Source organism: Vanellus vanellus (genome assembly GCF_965231255.1).
Source record: "Vanellus vanellus genome assembly, chromosome: Z".
In the NCBI taxonomy this organism is placed as follows: Eukaryota; Metazoa; Chordata; class Aves; order Charadriiformes; family Charadriidae; genus Vanellus; species Vanellus vanellus.
This window is the reverse complement of record NC_138908.1, coordinates 9725540-9738874: the sequence shown is the minus strand read 5'-3', so window position 1 is coordinate 9738874 and position 13335 is coordinate 9725540. Positions and strand designations below refer to the sequence as shown.

The 13335-nt window shown below is 42.6% G+C and overlaps 1 protein-coding gene across 1 annotated transcript in view; it reads left to right on the top strand.

The window, feature by feature from the left end:
- The window catches only part of PLPPR1 (phospholipid phosphatase related 1), a gene marked incomplete at both ends in the record, with an annotated part of 67478 nt that overhangs the window by 30188 nt on the left and 23955 nt on the right, over positions 1-13335 (top strand). The window contains one exon of the mRNA XM_082497792.1: positions 3777-3965. Coding sequence (XP_082353918.1) covers positions 3777-3965 — 189 coding nt within the window. The remainder of the gene's footprint in view (positions 1-3776; positions 3966-13335) is intronic.

Sequence of the window (13335 nt, the reverse complement as noted above, 5' to 3'; positions counted from 1 at the left end):
TGGAAGAGGAGAAAGTCTGGCCTCCTTGGCACATAACTGTACTCCCGTCCAGACTATCAGGAAACGGTTTCTCTAGAAGTGTTTTTTGTTATAAAACAAATCAAAGATATACAACATGATGTGTGAACATACTCTGCAGAAGGTTTTGAGGCACACACAACTTCAGTCAGAGCAGAACAGAAGTTTATTTCTGCAATTTTTTCACAAAAGAATAGCAAAGAGAGCAACTCTCTTAAATGGCAAAATAAACAAAGCATCCTGCTTTGAATGGGGGAGGGGAGAGGAGGGGAGGTGAGGGAAAAAGAACTTCTCCATGTTTCTGTTTGCCTTTTGCTAAGAAGCTCCTTAGACTAGTGAATACTCAACGTGAGGCATGAGAACATGCCACACAGATGTGGTGAGGTCTTCACTGACTTCACCAAAAATGCTGCTCACATTTGTGGTAATAACTGAACTGTCCTTTCTGTACCTCACGTTATCCCTTGTCATCATGGGGCTGTGGCAGGGTCTGTTCAGCTGGAGGTCTAATTTCTGATGTCTGCTGTTGCCATTTCCCTGAGATGGTGGGCATCACCTGGGGGACCTGATGTTGTCACAATTCAGACCTCTTTTTGGAGATAATACATTTTTAATTTCTCTAAAGAACAAAGCAGAGAAACTGAAGTGTGACCAGGATTGGGTTTATTCTTGAGGTATCTGTGGTGTTGTAGGTCAGTATTGACATAAGTCCGACTAGAGCTGTGTTTTATATGCATGAGGGGTTTTCATGCAGCACTGAGGCAGCATTTGGCACAGGGAAAATCAAGTTAGTTCTGCACCCACTGGCTAGGAGCACATTTGGGATAAGTGAAATTTTCCTTCTATATCAAAAGACGTCATTTTTTGAAAAGCGTTTTTTTTCCCCCGTATGACACCCAAAGAAGGTTGTAATTTCAGTACCTGCTTTCTCCCTTTCCCAGTAACAGGGGAAAACCCAGCTGCCTCTATTGTACCATCTCCTGTTCTCTCCCCTGCATCTGCTGGCTGGGTCTGGCAACCTCGAGGATGTCTGGGGGTGTGTTTGGGGTAGGGAGGGTGGGTCAGGTTGCTTCTGACAGCCCCGGGCATATGAAGTGCTGGAACTGAGCTCAAATACCTCTATATCCAGGCAGACTGTAATCTCGAGCTTATTTACCTGGGCATGTCAGGTAGAGTAGTGAGAGTGTCACTGCCTTCCTCTGATGTTAATCTATAAAACTGAGCTGCCCAACATTGATCAGGAAATCTATAGCTGCTCAAGGAGTTAAATTCAGGTATTCTAAATCCCTAATTACAGGACTCTCTTTGTTTATAACAAATCCCACTAACTCATCCAGGATGCTGTAAAGGTCTTTGGGGAATACACAAGTAACAACATCTTGCTTTACATTTGTTTAAAAAAAAAATTGTTTTGGGCAGGTATGGGGTCTTGAAAATATCAGGATAAACAACAAAAGGTGAAAAAAGTAAGTAGTTTTTCAGCTACAGATTTAAGAAGTTGAATACTTCAGCAGTTCCACCTAAAGCTATTATTATACAATCCAGATAAAATTACATGAGAGAATACATTTGTTCACACACCTTTAGAGGCAGATATTCCATAGGAAAAAAAATACACAGACTAAATCTTTTGAGTTTCCAGCCAGTTCCAGCTGTCTCCAATGGACACTGGAGGACATAGGAGAAATGTGAGTGGGAAGGAGCAGCAGAGAGCAATTGCCCTGTACTGACCGTACGTAGTGAGCTTATCTGCAATTCATTGTGGGGTAGTAGATTTCAAAGTTCTGGATATTAAAGTTACTGAATCATCAGAAGGAAGCCCTACTTGCTTAAGCTTCTAAAAGGGGGCTATGTGCTTTGTCTCTATAAATTTCACTTCGTATCGTAATTCAGTAATCAGCAGAAGTTGATGTTTGAATCCAGAGAGCTAATTGGTTGAGCTAAAAACATTAAATAATCCAAGCTGTACTTTCCAGGGGGTGGAACTAATTTTTAGAATCTGGTTACAAAATTATATTGTTAATTTTGAAGGTAAAAAATGGGGGAGGGTGCAGAATCTCTCAACTTTGGCTTCACTTTGCCCTGCTTACATCTACCTTACAGGTTGGAGTCTCTATCACTGGAGATATTCAAAAGCCATCTAGACATGGTCCTGGGCAACTGGCTCAAGGTGTCCCTGCTTGAGCAGGGGGAGTGGACCAGGTGACCTCCAGAGGTCCCTTCCAACCTCAACTGCTCTGTGATTCTGTGATCTTCTACTTTCATCAGTGATTTCTCTTATTTCATGTGTTTTTTTCTAATTTTAGTCCAACAGCCACTCAAATATACGACGACTTTAATGGCTATCTTGTGTGTGAGAGCATATGTGCAAGGTTAGGCCAGAGGAATGCATGGATCACTCGTAAGTGTACCTTTGAGACAGAGTTGCCAAAATTGTTTTTTTAAAGGTTTATTATTACAGTAATCTTGCAGAAACACAGTTTTGATGCAGGAATCTTGGAGGCAAAATACAAGAACAAGCCAGTTTTGTCATTTCACATTATTATTATTATTATTATTATTATTATTATTATTATTATTATTATTATTATTATTATTATTATTATTATTATTTTCTATGGTGCGTCAAGAAAACTTGTACATGTGACAACTTGTAATAGCGGCAGGAGGCACTAGTCTCTGTAAAGAGGGTTCTGAATCAGATCCCGTAATTGTCATAATTTCCAAATCAATATTGCTATTTTTGTAAATGATGAGAATTGTGACGTGGGATTTCCTTTGCGGTCTGGCAGAGAGGGAACAGGAATGATGAATTAGTATATCCACTCAATTTCATGAGGTGAGATCAGTGACAGCCTGAGATGGTGTTGAGATGTGCTGTTGAGGCAGTGGGGGAAGCAGACGCAGACACCGACAACAGCTCAGGCGCAGTAACTGTGGGTATATACAAAAAAAAGTTGGTGGCTGTTTTCCAACCAACACATTTAGCCAGCAATAAACAACAAAAAAAGAGAAAAGAAAACCCCCTTGCAGTTTATATGTGCAAATATTCAGGCTCAAGCCAGAGTCTTAAATTCAAAGGCAGCTGTGATGGAGCAGGGAAGCCAGGCGGTGTGCGGTCACCCCAACCCGTTGTTCAGGGAGTCGGGATTTGGGAGTAGAGTTCTCAAGCTTTACTGGTAAGCGGCGTCTGCAAGGAAAGGTGAGTGGCAGGAGGCAGGTTTCCCTCTGGATGAGTCCTCATCGGGGGCGCAGAGGGCTCCTCTGGATTAGCACCGGGTGCGCGTTCCCCAGCATGGGCTTAGAGCCGCAGCGGGGAAGCGTTTTGGCTTGAGCTTCCTTTATCCTTTGTGATAATGCTTTCCAGCTCCCCGCCGCTGTGCACAGGTTTTAGCTGGTGTCCCTGTCGGCTCCTGCAGCGCTGCCCCTCGTCCTGCGAGCTTTCATTGATCCTCGCTGCCGCTAACACTCACATGCCCTTTGACAAAGCAGCTGTCAGAGCTCCCATCCCTCGACAAGTGGCGTTACGGACCCGCTCCTCTCCGAGAGGTTCATTAGTGCCGTTTGCCAAAAGGTTTATGTAACGGATGCTGCCGAGCGGGCGCGCAGAAACGCACGCGCTGGCACACCGTTACTGCGAGGGCTGTCGGGGTGACGGTACAGGGAGGATGCTCTGCAGGGCTAGAGTGGCTCGAGGGCATAGATGCATCCGTTAAAAAAGCGACTAACGTCTCTGTGTGACCATGCTGTATTTTCAGCTTGTCATCATGGCTGGGACTGTTCTGCTCGCCTACTACTTCGAGTGCACCGATACTTTTCAGGTGCATATCCAAGGTTTCTTCTGTCAGGACGGCAATTTGATGAAACCATATCCTGGAACAGAGGACGAGAGCTTCATTTCACCTCTTGTGCTCTACTGTGTGCTGGCTTCAACTCCGACAGCTATTGTAAGTACGAGAAATTATCTGCATTCTCCACGACTGCTCCATAAATTATAGCAATAGTCCTGTAATATCTTTGTCCCCTCTCGTCTCTTTTCAGCTGTAATTGATTTACACTTAGCCGGGTCTCTGTTTTGCCTTAGCCTAATATGATCTTCATCAGTTATCTCCAGAAGTAATTATTCTGAGGTAATCGCAACGCAAGATTGAGGGCTAGAGCTTGTTAAGCCTTTTTCAATAGCTTGCTCACTTCAGTGATTAGTTGTGAAGTGCCAGGGCTCCAGCGAGGCTCTAATGCAAAGGTGGTGTAGTACTGGAAATAAGAAAACAGGATAAAGCTGAAGTAAAACCTGGGTCGGACATGCAGTATATCCAGGATTATTTGCTGCTATATTAAAAGGGCTGTTGAAGGGCTTTAAAAGGCTTATATGAGCAGAAAGTTCCTCAATACAAATTAAAATAAGAATGCTATTTCCTTTTTATTTATAATCGCGTTATTTTTTGGCATTCATATCCACTTAACTTGTTTTTACCTGATTTTCTTTACTATCCAACCAGTAAGCTGCAGTGTAGCTGTTCTGAGCAGATGACAATATTCAATTAGCTGAATAAATACAATTCCCAAAAGATTATTCCAGTAACTGATTAGCAAAACTTTGGCCCTTTTCCATTTTCTGTGCAGAAAGTTGCAAATTTCACAAATAGCCAGTTTTGCTCCATTTATAATTACGTTGATGAATTCCTGTCAGGCTGTGTCTTTAAGTACTTTGTTTTATTTCTTTCTCTTTCTTTCTCTTTAGTATTTCTTTCTTATATTAACTTTGCTTTGCATCCCTTTCAAAAGTTGATTGAAGCTCTGTATGATATATTTACTTGTGAAAGGTGAATGCTGCACCATGGTCCTGTTTAAGTTTTGGTCTGCAGTAATTTTAATGCATGAAACAGTGTAGCACGGAATGTGCTAAAAAATGGGAAAGGGATCTGCAAAAGAGGCTATAGTTTTTGGTACAGGACACTTTCTGAAAACAAGTAGGCGTTTTGGGTTGGGTTACGTCATGAGTTTATGAAAATCTTCTGCAGTGTTATTTTTTTGTGTTGAAACTTGGTTGAATGTGACAACTTTCATTTTACTTTGTGCTGCAGTGGTAGATGATTTGCAAATGAAAAAACAAACACTGTATTTCTCCAACTTCTCCCCCCACCTCATAAACATAGTGCCAATTGTTTAGGGAAGTCACTTTCACAGGTGGTGTTTGTAAAGGGACACTGAGTGTCACTACTGTGCCTTGACGCCCTGACAGTGAAGGTAGCGGGAGGTTTGTCCCTTGATTCAGCAATATGGCATTGGGTGGGCAAGTGGTACTAAGAATGCTGCTCTTTATTTGGATCTTCTGTTTAAATCCTTGCTCTGGCAAACTTTGCTGCAAAACTTTCAGGTTTTGCTCCTCTGGATCAGCATTTTCCTTCTTCTCAGTGACCCAAGAAGTTTTTCCTAGGTACTCTTATCTATGAAAAATTGAATTAGAGTCTTCTTCATGAGATGAACAGTGCTGGTTTTGTAGTTTCCATGTTAAACACAAGGAATGAAAGACTGTAGCGAATGTCAAATAAAGTTTTTGGGTGCTGAAGAGACCTTCAGCTTAGTGCTGTGTGGAGCTGGTGGGACTGTCTCATACAGTGCAAGCTGTGCAGAAACGCTAGCCGGGCTCCAGAAGTACAGCAATCACCCTAGATGATTGGATCCAGCGCTGGATAGAAGATAGTCAGCTCTGCTTCTTGGGTTATGCTCTGGCACTACCCTGGCTGTACTGCTTCAGCTGGAAAAGGTCAGGGACAGCACAGGGCTCTCTGCACTGTGCTTCATTGTGATCTCTGCGGCGTACAACCTCAAGGAGACAACAGACCCAACTTTCCTGGGAAAAGATATTTCTTTCCATTTTTAATGTAGTAGGTATTAATACATTATTTAATGCATTATTTGTGCTAATGTATTATATTATCAATAAGTTACTTAATTATTTAATGTATTATTACTTAGTATTGGGCTCATCTTCAAACACAGCATAGGTCAGAGGGATCTTTTCCTGTCCTTCTGACTGATTAAATTTATTTTATTTCTCGTTCCTGGCTTTTTCTGAGACTTTCGTCTCCTTGCTGGCTTGTTTCAGACTTCTGCTTCAGCTCGTAGCTGACTTTGCAGACTGAGTTTTGGCAACGATCATTAATGGAAAGCTAGTAAATGAGGCAGAAAGTGAGCTCAGAGTCTCCCTAAACTCTGTCCTTGCATTGCAGTGGTGGTCAGACCACTCAGAGTGTGAATATCCTCAGTTGTCACCCGGTACCCCAGTGGTGCTGCCTGTCTTTCAGGCTGTCACAGACTGGGAAGAGATGTTTGATCCAGTTGGATCTCCCAGAGGTTTTAGTGAAAGGAGCAATTGCAGCCATTTCTATTTATACTGTGATAATTGTACTCTCTCTCAAAAGACAAAGGAAAAAAAAAAAACAAAAACAAAAACAAACAAACAAAAAAAAAACAACCAAAAAACCCCACAAACAAAAGAACCTGCACAGCTGTGCTTCGTGGGAGGGAGCCTTGTGTGCATTCGCTGTGGGTTAAGTTGTCGCTTCGCTCTCTAGACTTTGCTCTCAAGAATAATCACTGCCATCCTGCAGCTCCACTGTGAAGAGATGACTCGAGTCAAAGGTAATGCCGGTCCCTGCTTACGATTACTTGTTTCTCCTCTGCAAGACACTTGTTGCTTCACGTTCTGGCAGCAAATTGGTTGTTTTTGGCTAAGAGGATTTACGGTAGCCAACCTGATGTCTCTGTGCTGCCTGTGTATTGCCACTGTCCAGACACCTCATGGCACCAGAGGAGTGATTATTGTTAGTGGAGTGGGTCCCAGCAACAATGAGGGAGCGCTCATGGTAATAGTTAACAGTCTTTATGGAGCTGTGGGAAATAGTCTGGGAGTCAGTACAAGCTCCATCATCTGAGACGTAAGCAGTGTTTTAAGTGCAGTCCTGTGCGCACAGGTCTGGAGAGGACTCAAAGCCCTGATTTCAGCACAGCTGTGAGGTGTTTTAATGCTTGCAAGCCAAGAGGGAGCATCTTCGTGAATTTAATGGAATATCTTTGTGTCTCAGCCATTTGGCTTTGACAGTGGCCATGGGGAAAACGAATGGATGCATTTTATTTCTTCCCTGACAACACTTCTCAGAAGTGCTGTTTTGGGTTGGTACCACTGCATGTGCATTGCCCTGCACTTTTAGTGGCAAAATAAATGAGGCTGGCCTGGTTTTCTGCAGTTTTATTTGTTGTTCCTGAAACACGTGATGCTGCTGACTCTGTTTAACCGTTTTTTTCTGCTATACTGGGTAGTTAAGCATCATACATCAGAATTAAAAAAGTCTTTTAATGCTCCTACAGATAACCTCTTAGTCCCTGATAATTAGAGTTTCTTGCAAGGGGAGATGCCTGAATGTCATGGCCACACTGTTAAATAAATGAAAATCATGTATGCCTGACTCCATCCTGTGAAATGCATTTTTCTCCCAAATGTTCCACTGAGGATAGGTCAAAGGCTTTCATCTGCTTTATTAATTTTTAATTTTCTGAGTGTGGTGGTATTAGCATCTTTGCAACAAGGTAGTAGGTTATGGTGAATTTAGTAATAAATTGCACCTACCTCTAAGGAAGAATTTGTTCTTCTTTGCAAAGAAACAACTGGTCATTTTATTTCAGGTTTAGTGATTTATCCCCTGAAACATAAATCTTCAGACTCAAATAGTAAATTCTGCTGTCGACACTGGTAGAAAAGGGCAATTCCTGGAATCCTGTCTGGTTTGGATTGAAGTTGTAGTTAACTGTAGGTTCTGGTGCTGCAGAGAGCTTTACAAAATATGTATGGTTTCATCTTCATCTCCATCTCATGCCAGTTGTTTCTAATGACTTTTTTTTTTTTTCCCCTCAGATACTTTCCCTTTCTTGTGGGCTGATTTCAGTTGTACTGACATTGTTGGTGGTTAGCGAACAAGCGCTAAATTTCCAGCATTCCTGTTTTCATGCTGAGATGGGTATAGGAATGCTTTCAGCTTGTCTCATGGTAATGCAGAAGCTGTGGTTAAATAATTTTAATTTTCACAGGCAGGAACGTACCATCCTTGGCAGTCACGGTAAGCACTTTGGTACTGTACCTACCAGCCAGACTCTGGTGGCCAGGGAAGGGGAGTGAGGAGGAGGACATTTGCCTCTGTGGCCTTGTGAGAATAGCGCAGAACTTTGGTCTTTGCCTCCACCACATTTCAAAGGATCAAAAGTTTCCAGTTTTCCAAAAACTGCTTTTGTCTTGGGCTTCATTTGGATAGCTGACTCTGTGTTACGGAGCTTTAGACAGAGAACCCCTCATTTTGGTGGTTATAAGTACTTCAGGAAGGGTGAAATTAGACAATAATGTATGGTTTTTTCAGACTTGGAGTTCTTAGAATGCAAACGTTTTGCTGGAGGTAAATATAATGTAGGTATTTTACTCAGCTAGTTTTCCAGTGATAGGGAATGTAAAAATTAAGAGCAGCTTGAAAGTGTAAGCGCTGGAGCTTGAGTTCCGTGATCACAGGTCCGGTGAATTTAAAAGTGACCTATCCCACAGCAGCATGTTATGCAGAGCCTGGGAGAGAGTGTAGTATTTCAACGCACTCCCAGTTCCTAAATATTAGGGGGATGGGGCGTTGTAAGAAATAATAATTCTTTTAATTTTTGCCAGTATGAGAAATTCATGAAAACAACATTTAAAGCGGAACAAGTTGCTTGGCACAAACATAAAATTTTCAAGCCATTTCCTTAAAAATATCGCGGGGTGACTCAACCACATTCATCAGCCTCTCTCAAGGCTATCTTTCCCCGTGACGAGGTTACTGCAGATGAGCCAATTGCCCGGCTGGTACTAAACAATCCTTCCAGAGTCCGGAGCTGCCGCTCCATCCGCTGCGATGTGTCTGCCCGCCCGAGAGAAGCAGAGAGGCTGAGGAACAGAGGCGGCTCACTGAAATGAGTGCTGAACAGCAGCAGAAGGCTTCAAGGACACTGCTCTTTCTTTCCTTAAATTAGAATAGAAAGTGCCGCTGCTCTTTTCATGCAATCTTCGGTTTCCTTCCGTCCGATTCCAGCATGAAAGTGGCAGCCTCCATGTAATTGTTAACTGGCCACTGCTATTAATTTGTGGAAAGGAGTATTTGTTTTCAGATAATGTTGGCATCCATCAATCCTAACTGGTCTGATTACTAATTAGAAGATGAATTACAGCATTGATGAAATTTACCTGAAGCGGGAGGAAAGGGTTCAAACTTCTCTCTACAATCTGCTCTTACCTCCCAAGCTTCAGAAACATCATTCTTTTAGATGGTTTTCCTGTTCTCTCTGCCACCTTGCTTCCTTGGCTTTGTCTTAGCGCAGTAATTACTTATTCACTTATCACTTAAATTATTCACTTATTCACTTATTATAAACTTCACTTATTCACTTAAATCACTTATTACAGTGATTTATTTCTAGACAGAATACCAGGGAATTTCTGCCTCTCTTGCCTGATTCCTCTGTGGCGGCTCAGCAGCAGATGCCCGGAAAACCAAGAGCAGCTAATGCTGCTTTTCCCAGCTTCTTCCCAGCTTTTTTCAGGCAGAAATCCCTAGGTTCTGCCCGTGACAACGCTGCTTGCTGAAACCTGCCCAGAACTGAGGGCGATGATTCCCCAAGACCCAAGTTCACTTTTGTTTGCTGCCATTTTTGTGGGTAATGCTGTTTCGATGTAGAAAGTGGTGTTAACGAGGATTGACCGTGTCACGAGGATGCTGTTAGAGTAAACAACTTGAAAGATGATTTAAAAACTCCAGGAAATCAGAATAATGTAAACTTAATGCATGGAAAAGGCAGGCAGATCCTGTCTGTACGTCACGTAATTCTTCCCAATACTGGATCTCCATCATCTTGCCGTGATCAGAAATGCCACCAGTTGTACTTTTTCATGGAAAGCAGGAGAAGGATGTGGTTTCACATGGGGACTTCAGGCAGTCCCAGGCTGCGAGCGCAACTGTGCTTCACGCATCTCTTCTGTGCGCCCTGGCTCACGCTCCTCCTTCTTTATCTGTGCAGCTGAAATGAAAACTGTCTGCGGCAACTTCCACACAACCCCAGTGTTCGCTGAAAGTGTGAAGAAAAAAAAAATAATATAAAATAAATAGTGTTTTCCCACTTGTCGCCCCCGAGCGAATGAGTGAATGAGAGGCAGCAGGGCTGCTGAGACGCAGGCTCTGCCAGCAGCGATGTGGGGCTGTGTGGAGGCAGTCAGGCCAGGTCTCGATGGAGAAGAGGGGCGAGCAGTTTGACTGAGTTGCAGCGGATCTGTAGTGAGGTTTCAGCGGCAGGTGCGGAAGAAAGGAGGCAAGACTAGGGCAGTGTGACTGGTGGTGAGCCAGTTCGTGCATAGGAGGAAGCAAACTGTGGCACTCTACACGCACAGGAGTTTGGAGAAACATGGCTAGGGAGGAAGATTTTGGCTGCTGGAGCAGAGGTAAGTCGACACGTGGCAGGGGAGTGAAGGTGGGGTGCAGTCCTCAGCTTTGCTAGGGGATTTGAATTGAGGAACCAGGCTAATGTCCTGAATGAGAGAAACTAGTAAAAGGAACAAAAGTCTTAAAGCCGGACCCATCCTTGGCTATCAGCACCATCAATAATCACTTTTCTAAACTGAGTACCGCTCTCCAAGGCTGCCCCCCACCCTCACCCCACTGCACAGTTCCTGCAGGAGCGCTGCTCCGGGATGCCACGCTTCGGCAACATCCTCCTGGCTGTAATCCAGATTAATTTCTGGATAGTTGTCCCGGTTTGAGGTAAAACAGAACCAATTTTGTTCAGTAACTTAGTTTAGTAGTAGTTTAGTTCCTTCTAAACTCCTAAGTCTCTTTTTCCTCCTCTGCCTCTCTCTTTGAAGAGGGGTAGAGGGGAGCATCTGTCGGTCCCGTCTGGGGTCCCCCATGTCCCCAGTGGTGGATTTGGCCTAAACCACGACAATAGTTTATCTTAGTTTACCCTTACAGAAACAGCTCTTCTTGATGTTTACCCCAATCTATTTTTAGAATGCAGTTGTGCAAAGAATCATTTGGCAAGGAGACTGGGAGCTTATCAGAAAGTGTTACGGCAAAAAAAAAATAAAGATAAGATCAAGATTCCATGTCCCCTTAAATGCAGTATTTGCATTGTTTTGTTGATTAAACTGAGAGTTAAAATAAAAAAATATTGGTAATCTGTACAGGAGTGTGGGGAATATTGGGTGCTCATGTTGTGCTGAGAACTTGAAAGGGGAAGATGTGGTATTTCACTGTCTGAAAATGTCGGTTCACAAGTTGAAGGACTGTCATTTTCAAATCTATCATTTGGCTGTTGTTGACAAAAGGCTGTTGAAGAGGAGAATGGGACAGATCATTTTATCTGTCTCTTTGCCGAGGAGGAGCCAGGAAATAAGTACAGCATGTACAGCAGAGGTTTCTGAGAGCTGAATGCTGAGGAGCAAGTGTTTGGTGATGCTGCCAGTAACGGGAAGGCAGGGCTAATTGAAGAACTTTCTCTCAATGGACAGGTTGAAATCAGCAGAGGAAAAATGACTGCTGGATTGGTATTTCTAATTCATACTGGAGCTTTGGGGCATCGTCGCAGTATTTTTACCAAATAGTAATATGAAAAACAATGTGAGCAAGGATTTCCATGCAACATAACCTCATTGTAGTTGAGCTGCTGTTGCATTCAGGAAATCAAGAACAAAATCACATCCAGTGGCACCACCTGTGCTTCCCTATTGCCTGCATCACCTCAGACTGCAGATCGCCTGTGCTTTCAGTCCCCAACCTCCATTGCCATTTTCTTGCCATTTCCACTGTCTAATTAAGCCAGTGTGCTACAGCAGTTCATTAACCTTGCATTGTTTTCCCAAACAGAAATAAAATAAGTCATTTGCTTGCTGTTTTCTTTTTCTACCCATATCTGTATATCTATATTTAGATTTCAGATTTAGAACTGAATTGTACCAGTTCCTGGGGTGCTGAATCTGTTCTGGCAGAAGCTCGGGTACTTAACAGTGTCAGTGATGGATTTTGGGAGGCCAGCTGGACAACTTGGCTGGATGCAGATCTTGCTCGTGCAGAATCATCAGGTTTTAAATCATGAGAATCAGCGGAGTTACTTGACTTCGGAAATGCCTGGAGAAAAAAAAAATCGGTTCTTTGAGGAGCTATTCAGACCATATTCAATTTTTCACAGCTAGATTGTCTATTAGAACTCGATGCCCAAGTGCCCATTGAATTTTTAGAGAACAACAAGGCTCACTTTCTGGAGCCCACATTAAACATACAAAGAAACAAAATCCTCAGATTCAGGTAACTAAATTCAGTGGCAGAGATGGTACCATAGGAATAGTCCAGTTATGTTGAATCATCTTATATCACCTCATAAATACAGCATTATTACTATACACCTAAACTCTGTATTAAACCAAAGGCACTGTTCACTTTAAAAATCACGTTTTGATCTGTTATACTGTAGGAAATCTGGAATAACTGCTTAAATCAGTGGAACGGAATTGAACAGATTTATAGCCTGGCAAAATATACTCCTAAATCTAAGTGGAACTAATCTATCCACATGGGAGTTGATAGGAGTATGCCAGACAGTTAAATTTGTAGAAATAAAGGTGGAAATTGAAGCAGGAAAATATTCAGGTAAGTTCTGATGCAAAGGAACTTTAAAAACTGATGTATTGTTAAAGGAGGGCTGTTAATATGTTTTATACCTAAGTCTCTTATTTCAAAATTTGGGGTTTTTAAAGTCCTCAAACCCATGTCTTCACAGAGTAGAATTTCCTCGGGGTTGTGAATTGTTTCTCAATGTGTATGTACAGCCCCAGCCAGACAAAGAGCCAAAGCATTAATTCAGACTTCTGAACATTATCGTAATTCAAATAATAAACGGTTTGAGTGTCACTATTAAACTGCTTTAGTGCAGATGGTCTTTTTCTTAATTCCCAGCCCCATAGTTAGTGAGCTGAGCTTATTGAACTGCTTGCCAATTCTGTTAAGAGCAGATGGAGTGAAACGGGATAAAGGCAATATTTCAGCGCGGCTCCCATGCATCGGCTCCCACCCCAGGTTCCATTATCGACATACATTTTACAACTCCACATCTCTCGCCGTCAGCGGTTAGAATTATAAAGAGGTTGAGCATACTTGGCTTGAATGTCAATAATCAATAAGGATGTTCATCTGGCTTAATAAGGATAAATTGTTGCCCTTGAAACAACATACCATTCCAGCAGTCGAAGTGAACTAAGAC